The sequence below is a fragment of the Thunnus albacares genome, chromosome 5 (assembly GCF_914725855.1).
Source record: "Thunnus albacares chromosome 5, fThuAlb1.1, whole genome shotgun sequence".
NCBI classification, from domain to species: domain Eukaryota; kingdom Metazoa; phylum Chordata; class Actinopteri; order Scombriformes; family Scombridae; genus Thunnus; species Thunnus albacares.
The window spans coordinates 11,570,165-11,580,775 of NC_058110.1; the positions used below are offsets into that span (position 1 = coordinate 11,570,165).

General features: G+C 41.7%; 1 protein-coding gene across 1 annotated transcript; it reads left to right on the plus strand.

Annotated features, from left to right (window-relative positions):
• Positions 1-130: 130 nt before the first annotated feature.
• On the plus strand, positions 131-10,069 carry tmem115 (transmembrane protein 115). Its single transcript, XM_044352060.1, has 3 exons — positions 131-1,694; positions 2,637-3,001; positions 4,960-10,069. The coding sequence occupies exons 1-3, from the start codon at positions 1,203-1,205 to the stop codon at positions 5,264-5,266; spliced, it is 1,164 nt and encodes a 387-aa protein (XP_044207995.1). The 5' UTR covers positions 131-1,202; the 3' UTR covers positions 5,267-10,069.
• The last annotated feature ends 542 nt before the right edge of the window (positions 10,070-10,611 follow it).

Sequence of the window (10,611 nt, forward strand, 5' to 3'; positions counted from 1 at the left end):
AATAATAATAATAATAATAATAATCCGACCCCTAATTATGAGATGGCTGGAGTTGTGCAAAGGCCTGTGCTTTAGAAGTCGTTAAGAAGAACTCGGTTTCCCAGCGTGCACTGGTGTGAAAACGTTACGTGACTTGACGTTTTTTCACCGATTGTTGATGACGGTGGCAGACGGCGCAAGTCAGTAGCTGAGTGGTGTTCACGGGAGGAGGAGTGCCTGCCAGGATAATATCATTTTCTCCAGCAACCTGCTGTCCAAAGACGGAAGAACTATATTATAGACGAATGAAGCTGAGGTAGTGCGACAAACCTCTGAACTATACGCGAATTAACGCTGGTTCAGAAGGGTCTCTGACACTGTTTTGAAGGCCTGTTGCTAGTTACGGGAAATCCTCGGGCTAGCCCGGGAGACACCGGGCCGAGAGAGCGCAGAGGACCAGGACTGGATCTCCGTGGGCTGGTTGGTCGATCTGGTTTTAATGTACCTATCTTGTAATCAAACGAGGACGTAACCTCTCCTGCTCCTCCGTGGCGCACATAAATCAGCGTCAACTCAAAGACACTTTCAGCTTGACAGCTAGCTAACGTTAGCTCTCCTGTGTTTACAAGCTAAGCTCAGCCGATACCCTCTGAAGAAGTTGGCACTTGGGTGTATTTGTTTCAGCTACGATTTGACATATTTGGCTTTTACCACCTGCCTGCTAGCTAGTGGTGACTTGTAAACTTATTCAGCTTCTGTCTACACCGACTGAAGGTCGCCAGCTAGGCTAACGTTAAATCAAAAGGTGTCCTAGCTAAGGTTATCACTTCTTCAGTCTTATCTACTGCAGCCCAAAGTTTGTTACCTTGTTGGACTGTAAGAATCAGCCCAGTTGTTTGTTTTTTCATTGTCCTTAACTCTTTCAATACTACACAAAGGTGAAAATCTTGTAAAGAGTTGAAGTCACTCGTTGATTTAAACAGAGGCTGCAAACCTTTACTGAGTTATTTACTAAAGCTGTCTTAAACCAGCTGACAGTATCCCGGATGAAGACTCACAGAGAAGTGTGGATTGTGATGCTGTCAGGACTCACAGGTGTTGCCTGTTCTGCTTGGCATTATTAATCTCACACCAACATTTAATCTCTGCTGCAACAGAAGCAACTGGTTTGCAGTTTTTTGGGCTTATTTGCTCAAAAAGCATCCTCTCCAAAACAGATCACCATGAATCGCTACCTGCCTGTGGCACGACAGCACTTCCTGGCTGCCCTAGCCAGCACCAGTGTGGTAGTAAAATCAATAAGTGCTGTGGTGGTTCTCCTGTACCTGCTGGCATGGGCTGTTGACACTCCGTACGCTCTGGGGGTGACCCCAGGCTACCTCTTTCCTCCGAACTTCTGGGTGTGGACGCTGGTGACCCATGGGGTGGTGGAGCAGCATGTCTGGGGCGTGGCGGCCAATGTGGGGACAGTTATGGCCTGTGGACGCCTGCTGGAGCCTTTGTGGGGCGCTCTGGAGCTCCTGATCTTTTTCGCAGTTGTTAATGTATCTGCAGGCCTCCTGGCAGGTCTCTCCTACCTCCTCACCTATGTGGCCACCTTTGACCTGGATTTCCTGTTTGCTGTGCGAGTCCACGGGGCAGCCGGGTTCCTGGGAGGCGTCTTGGTGGCACTGAAGCAGACCATGGGGGATACTACAGTGCTCAGAGTGCCACAGGTGAGGCTAACACACAACAAAAGTCATATCTGATCCGCATTGGTGCATATTGGCAGGGGTATGCTCCTCTATTGAGCTTGTAAAAAATACCAGACCAGTGAGGAACGGGACATCATAATTAAGTACACTCTAACAAATACATTGAGATTACAAGGGTGTTTCTTCCAGTTGATTGTCACCTTTGAGGCTAATTTATAGTGTTGCTGTGGAAAATCCTGTTCTGTGTGTTTCATATCTCACCGACATTGCTGCTACCTAACATGTAGCCTTAAAATAGACAACTGAATTTAATCAACACCTCTAACAGTCAGAATTCAATAACATACTAGCCTCAAACTGGTATCTACTGCAAGGCTATTGTATAGAAGATTGTCAGTTATTTTGTTTGTACAGTCCCTTTTCAGTTACTGTGATCATGCAATCATACTCTGCCATATAAGCCAGGGGTTTACAGGCTCGCCTTGTTTGAGCTGTTGAATGTTTGCTCTACTTGGCCTGCGTTGCCTGGTTTAGGCATGTGATTCTCTTCCAAATTTGGTCTACAGTGTGATCTGTTAATTTACATTTTCAGATTTAATCTGATGCTCTTTTGCAGAGCAGCATTTCCAGTTTCCAGATAAAGGTTTAGTTTGTTATTTTGGTTTTTTTTTTTCTGAAGCACATGTTAGCTACACATTCCTAATTTGTCTCTTAAACTACCAAGCCACTCAACTTAAGCTGCCATTATTTTTGCTTGTTATGAGTTATTATAAAACTCGGTTATGTACTCCCATCAAAACGCTGGTGGATCTTGAATATGTGTTTCATTTTCTGAATCTAGCTGATTTGAGTGAATTGTGGGAACTGGAAGCCATGGTGGTCTGTAGACGAAATGATAGCTGCCCCTTTGCCTGCTCATTTTTGTTCACAAGAGCTAAAACCTGTCTCCCCCTCCCATCTTAGGTAAGACTCAAAGCAGCACCAGCTTTAGTCCTCCTCCTCCTGGCTTTACTGCGCCTATCTGGGCTGCTTGAGAGCTCTGCCCCCCTGGCTGCATACAGCTACGGTGCCCTGTCTGGCTGGGTTTACCTACGCTTCTACCAGAGGCACAGCCGGGGCCGCGGGGACATGTCGGACCACTTTGCTTTTGCAAGTTTCTTCCCGGAGGCTCTGCAGCCTGCCGTGGGGCTGCTGGCGGGGCTGGTCCACGCAGTGCTGGTCAAGTTGAAGGTGTGCAGGAAGATGGTGAAGAGATACGACGTGGGGGCGCCCTCCTCCATCACAATCAGCCTGCCAGGGACGGACCCACAAGATGCAGAGAGGAGGAGGTGAGTCAGAGCAAAGAAGAAGGAGTTATACATTTACATCTGCAGACATGCATTATGATGTGATGCTAAAGTTAGTCTCATATTGGTGTACCTTGTCGTTAAGTGTCTGATCTTGGGCAATTAGTGTCTAGTTGGATGGAGGTTCCTCCCTGACCTGTTGCATAAAAGCATTTGGTAACATTTGATTTTGTCATTATTGTGATTCAACTGAAAGAGTCAGAGTTGCCATCAGGCCAGAGTGAGCCTCATATGTAATAATATGAAACCATTATCATCAGAAACCTGTCTTGGTTAGTCCAGAACGCATCCAAGTATCAGAAGAGAGAACTAAAATATGCACACACAGCTGCATAGTTAATGAAAGACGCCAGTCAGAGAAGAGACACAGGAACTGTTTAGTTTTATTTACTCAGGGAAGGTTTGCTGAGCCTCTGTGCTCTTTTTCAGTTCTGCTCTTCAAACAGTTCACACGTGTTCTACGTGTGAACTCTACAACACACGAACCCGTACACACACTCACAAACAGTACCTGCTTTCAAGCTGTCAGCGGTTATTTTTCCTCCTGTCCCATTGTCTTGCAGACACACTTCCAAGCTGTCATACCGTTTCTGTTACAGATGGGTGTCATTGCACACACACACACACACACACACACACACACATACACACACATACACACACACACACACACATACACACAAACTGTATCCTGTAATTATCAAGGATCATTTCATATTTTGACAACACACATAGAAATCCATTTTTAATATCTAAATGTTTAGTTTGTAAAAATGCTTTTATAAGTGTAACTGGTTGTTCTTGTATTTTTACCAGCAGCTTGTTGAGCTTCCTTATGTTTCAGTCTGCATCACTACTCGTCTTGTCGGTTCTTCCAGTATGACACACATCAGCTAAAGCTGCCATGTGAATGAAGTTTAGGCCTCTGTTAAATGCTTGATTTTGTTGAGCTGGTGATTGAGAGGTTTGCCCTCTGCTGAAGCGTGATTGAAAGTCACTGGTACTTCCCCACTGGATAAGTGGGGAGATTTAATTAAGAAAAGATGAGTTTCGTTCCAAAAATGACATCAGCCATTTGAGAAATGATCTGTTCATTCAAAGTGATTGCTAGTATTAAAGCACAGTGTTGGATAAAAGTGGATTTTTTTACAATCACATAACTAGTTATAGATACCTACATTGTGAATTCATACATTTACTAGACCATTCCAATTAAATAGGACACTTAATCAGAAGTAAGTGTCCTACATAAGTCTATTGTTTATCTCTTTGAGGATGAATCTATGTCCGGGATTTTCAAAGTGTTGCAAAGAGACTCAGTGTTCCAGTAATTTAAGATTCTAAGAATTAGTAATGTAATAAAAACATTGATAGTGCAAGTTGAAAAGGGTTCATATTAATAAATTGTTCTATTATTAATCTTTGTTCCTTGTCTTGCTTTGATTTGGGTGATAATCATCCCCTCACTTTTGGAATTATAGTTCCCATAGTGCTGTGGGGGATGTAAACAGGAAGTATGTTTCAATGAATTCAATTAGTTAACTTTAGCCTTGTTTTGTTTTTGCTTTGTTTGTATTTTGGCAAATTGGCGCCATCAGAAGTATATTGAATTAGCTGTTATTAGTTCCTGTTTGCAGTGTAGGCATAAATGTACAGACAACTATCACTGGATAACCTTTATACTGAAGAAAACTTCAAAATGTGATGATGCTCAGAGCTATAGGCATATCCTTGGGAAGTGTAAGTCACACCGAATCTTAAAGTGTGTATCATGTCTGTTTTTTCACATTTGTCTAAGTTACTTAAAGGAGTACGAGTTTTGCAATCTTGCAAATTGCACTGAAACAATCAAAAGCAGGCTAGTCCTGTTGCACAGCTGTACTTCCCTCTGATATTAATGAAGAACATCTCTCTTTCCCTCCTCCTCCTCCTCCTCCCAGACAACTGGCCCTCAAGGCTCTGAACGAGCGTCTAAAGCGTGTGGAGGACCAGTCGGCCTGGCCCAGCATGGACGACGAGGAGGACGAGGACGAGGACGAGGTCAGAACCGACACGCAGCCGCTCCTCCCGAGCGGGCGCGACCCTTCCTCCTCCACGTCGAGACCGGCGGGGGCACCCATCGGCATCTCCCTCTCCTCCACCTCTTCATCCTCCATGTCACAGAGCGGCGGAGCGCAACCCACGGGCGGAACGCAACACCCAGAGTCGAGCATTATCAGCTTCGAGGATGCACCTTCCAGATCGTAACCAATAGACAGATACGCACGCTCTGTTCGGCGTCACTGGCAGGTATACTAGCGCATTCAGAGTCTCTGACTAGTGTACGACTTTATTCAGTGAGGGCGATTAGGCATACACTCGATATCGCGCACACACAAACACATACGACATCTTTGACCAGTTCATACACACGACCGTGCGCTCACAAACACTCTGTCAATGTCATTGTGAAGCCCAAACGGGCGGTAACTGTACAGTGCTTTCAGTTCAGACATGTTGGTTGTAAATGCTCAGTGTAGTCGGGCAAACTTGACACTTAATTCTTCTCTTCCTTCTTGCATACGACCGAAAGTCAACCAGAAATCCTGTCTTATCCGGACTCAATCCCAACTTGCTGAGCTCTGTCCACTGCTTCATGTGTCTCTTTCTCTTGCTTTCTGAATAAATAACAAAAATGGGGGTAAAATATTTTTTTTTTTTTTTTTTTTTTGTAAATGTTTTTTTTTTTTTTTTTCGGAGCAGATGACAGAGACTCGCTCCGAATTCTCGTTTCCCGATGAAAGGCCGACTCTACGCGCACCGGTTCGATAATCTCCGAGAAGTGACTGTAAGCGAGATTAGCTTTAGGTTCACGTGTTCTGCATATGTAAACTGGTGTGTAACAGAGGAAGTGTGAAAGCATGCATTCAGCACCAGCTGCTGGAGCGGAGGAAAGAAGCTGCTGCAGGTCAGTCCTGCTGATGAACTATGATATAAAACTTCAAGATTTGAAGAAGTGCCAGGTAAAAAGAATATTCTGGACCAGGTTCATTTGCCGCCTGTTGTCTCTCTTGGAACAGCAGGCAGAAAAATGGACTTTCTACCCTTTTTTTTTCTTCTTTTTTTTTTAAATCCCTGGGTTGTTGTTCAATGGATAATGTTTTTTTCCTTCTAGGTCTGTTCATCAGTAAACAAAAACAACTAACATTAGGAAATTTTAATGGTGTTGCACTCGTACACAGATCTGTGGATTATGATGATGATTCTTTCTTCTTCTTCTATGAGTTAAGATGATATTTTTGCGTTAATTCTTGGAGTATCATCTTGTACCCTTTTTCACTTCCACCTTCTAGGATCTGCAGCGATATGAGAATCAGCAATAGCTATTTAATCATCTGAGTGCTTATACAGAGAGAAGTGGTCAGCGTCCGTCACGGTTATGTTCGTCATTTGGCACAATCACAAATCTGGAGAAGTGATCAAATGCATAAAAAGTAGAGAACGGCCTTGTTAAAATCACAATGAGTCATGAGTTGTAGATTCAGAGGTTGTATCTGTGCCGTGTCAAACTCTGCTCTGATTAGTTGTATCTCAGAGACTGACCCGTGAGCATGAATGACGACATAGGCGGAGGACGCACTGATCAGTAGTCAGCCTGGCCGAGGTTTCATCACATGCACGTGTAGCATCTCTCATTTCTAAAATCACAGTGTCAAGCAAGGGCCGCTGGTGAATAATTTGCTAGTGAAGTTGATTAGCAAATAAATTGTTTCATCTAGAAAGTTCCATGAATTCACGGCAGCCCAAAAAGGTCAGCGAGTCATTCATTTTGTAGACAGTCATCACTGCAGATGTCGCAGTCTATTAGGATAACAATCACATTATTGAATGTCCAATTTCCCACCTGTCCTCGATGATTCAAGTCCGCCGCGGCTGATAAATTATTTCAGACGCCGCGATCACAGTGACGACAAACCGCTAATTTATTTTTAAACTTGTGATCACAAGGTAGAAAATGTTTCCAAATAAAAATGAGAATTTTCACATATTTAACAAGGAGGATGAAGCGTGTGAAGTTCACATGATCTCTCACCCTGTAGGAGTCACTTCAGTCTGTCATCCGGGAACACCAGCCCAGTAAGATTAGTTGCACATTGTTCCTGGTCTGACAGCTGTCGTGTCGTCATGGTAGCCAATGCCTTAATTTCACAAAACATCTCGGAGACAAAAAAAAAAAAAAAAAATGTGATGGATGGTCTCTGCTGTTTGGTATTGAATATGAAAAGTTTAGAGTAGAATTGCAGATGAAGAAAATGAAATTGGGGAACTAAACAAAATGATCCCAGTATAGAAATATGTTGTTACATATTTAATTCAAATATATGAGTTCTTTTTTTGTTCCTATTTAATATTCTCATGTTTGTTTTGTGAGAAATAATCTTGCAGTGGCCTTAATGATCATTTTATTAGCCACTGACTAAGCAAACATCATATTGAAAAGAGACCAAAATCATCCAATCACATGTAACTAAAGGCACAGTGAGTCATTTATGACCTTTATCGCCCTCCATAATTAAACGGTAGGACTTCATCAACGAACCTCCTCCTCCTCCTCCTCCTAGCAACTGCAGTGTGTGATTTGCAAAAACAAAGTCAGAGTTCATATAGTAGACAGCCAACAGAAATATCCTGCATCCAAAAGACTGTGAAAGTAGAGCTTTTAATTTAATTTTGGGGATTCCAAATCTGAGCACCCAAAGAAGTTCATTAGTGTCCTTATTTAATCTCTAGAAATGCCAAGTAAAAACATTTTTATTCATAAGTGTGGGGAATTTGTGGAATTTGTCAAATAGGAGAAAAAAAAAGTTGGAATAAAGGTTATAATGTAAACAATCAGCCCACAGACTCAGTCTGAGGGTCTGGAGTTGAACTTGGCAGATACATTTTATAGTGTTGTTTTGAGGAAGAACATTTCAGGATCGGGCCTTTTTTGCTTTTCACTGACAAATAAAAAGCAGAAAACGTGCTACATGATGTGATGTGCAAATATGGAATAAGCAAAAGATATACAGGGACCTGAAATGATGTCCAAGCTTCTATAACGTCCCCGGTTTAGTAACATGATCCTGAGAGAACGTTGATCGTACCTGAAATGTTGAGAGGAAAAAAAAAAGTCTGATATTCAAACATGATGGTTCTCATCTGATCCTGATTTCTATACTGTTCTCCTTCATGCTTGAATCTTTGAGCATGTTCCAAATTAAAGCATCATCAAGCACTGCAAATTCAGATGAAGTGTGTAGAGCTCGAGTTTGGCCTCTGAAATCCAAACATTTAAGTTTTTTTTTTTTTTTTAATGTTTTGTTTTTTTACCTGATGGAAACGTGTATGATGGGAAGCGATAAGCCATATTAGACTGGAGTGATGAAATTCTGTGTGTTCTATCCTGTGTTTCCTCTTGTTCATTCTGCTCTTTTCACTGTGCTCTTTATTTAGCTAGTAGTCGTTTACGTCGGATGAGTGGGGCCATTATTTAATTAAATATGAATGAATGATAGTATTTACATGAATGAATGGACGCAGGAACGAGAGGAAGGGCTTGACGCTATCCCTTGTCCACAAGCTGAGTCACATCCAGCTTTAAAGTGAACATCTGAAATCTCCATCTGCATTCTACCACCAAATGTATCCACAGTAGCAAAGGATGTAAACCAGTACATAACTACATATAGTACAGTTACAGTTGTATGGTGTTATTCTCATATTTTTTTTTTTTTAACCAGTTTAATAATATTCATCGTTGAGCTTTAGCTGCTGACCCAACTCAGCTTGCATCACACGATAAAAATCAGCCAAGCAGCAAAAGAAAAGCTAGCAAGGACACTGGTATATAACTGGAATTGTGTCATTTGACCAGTGAAAAGACACGGGAACATCGTCGTTACCGGTCTGAGGTTTCAGGTTGTGCTCGGTCGGTCTGACTTCCACTCGCCATCCCTGTTCTCCTGTTCCCCTCTGATTTATCTCTCTATTTTCTGGCTCTGAACGTCCTCTAAGAGAAGAAAGGAATGCAATTACATAGTGTCTTTATGAATAATGGCAATGTACGGTTGGTGTATACAAACCATAAAAGCTGCAGGCGAAGGATAATTAATGATGTCAGTGCTGTTACTACATTGCCGCGGCTTCAGTCTACAGTGGCCGGCCTCTGTCAGTCAACGAGCAAGCACATAAACGCTATCACTGTAATTTGACTGCATACACAGTTTGTAAGTGTTCTCTCCTGCACACCAGTATCATGTCATTACTACAGACACACCACAGACAGGTAGACTCTTCTTTAAACTTTAGGAAGCGCTTTCTCTGTTTTTCCTTGGTTGGTTTCTTGCCAAAGTGGCAGATAGAGAGGACAAAATACCCAAATTTATCTGGAACTGGAGTTAACAGGCTTTTAATGTAACTAGACAATGAAAAAAAGTCTCTGTGACAATTTAAAATACAAATGTTCACATCGTTCATTTGCCAGTTTTCATTTGTATTTGTGACAAATGAGAAAATTGCTAAAAAGATGCTGTACAAATTGATTTACTAATGATTATTGGAGTGCTTCATATTTTGCTACCTTGAGGCGGCGTCCAGTGCCTCTGGACTTTTATTCGGGAAACATCTCTGTACTGGTTTTCAGAACCAGTGCCTCCATTGAGAAGCCTCGTTTTCTATCTTTAAACAGGAGTATTTTATACAGATGCTGGTGCCCAAGTCAAGAATTTAGCTACATGACTGCATCAGCATGACGTATAATCAATAATCACTCGATATGGTATATATATTCAGGAGCTTTGGGAGCTTTTGATGTGGATAAAGTTCTTTCAGCCACATTGGCAGACAACATATTACCTTCAAAATGTAATAGTTTAATAAAGAGACTATGGGCGACACTGGCCTCCATGACTTGCGGATGAAAGCCGTTTCCCTGCCCTGTGAGGAGCGACAGATTACAGATGGTTTCTAATTCTGTTGGCAAAGGTGTTCATTCACAACTAGGTTTTTCCTTTTTTTTTTTTTTTTTTTTTTAAAAAAAAATAGTTCTCACTACTTTCATTTTCCTCATCTGTCCCTATTTTTGCACCAACAGATCTTGTTCACACTAATGACAGTCTCTTTCTCTCTGTACTGTGACTGTTGCACAGACTTTTCAGTTTTAGTTTTCAGATATATTTCTTTATCTCTATATGAAATAAAAGACGATTGTATGAAATTAGTGTTTCGTTCATTGTTGTATGATCACTTTCCTGCTGTGGATGGATGTGTGATTTTATAAGGAGGAGATGGTGAGATGGTTAAAGACTGACCTGTTACACCATAACAACTATGTATCCGAGGAAACACAATATTCTACCAGATCCTGTATATTTGAAAAACTAACATATTGAAATCTAGTTTGAAATACACACTTTTTGTCAATTGGGTATTGTGCACAAATTTGGTAAGCCTTGTATTAACAGGTAAATTAATTTTACACACATTTCTCCTTATGTACAGATGGGGTTATCACGTAGTGGATCAGTTGACAGTCCTGTAAAATAATAGCCACAGATTCAATAACCTTTTAA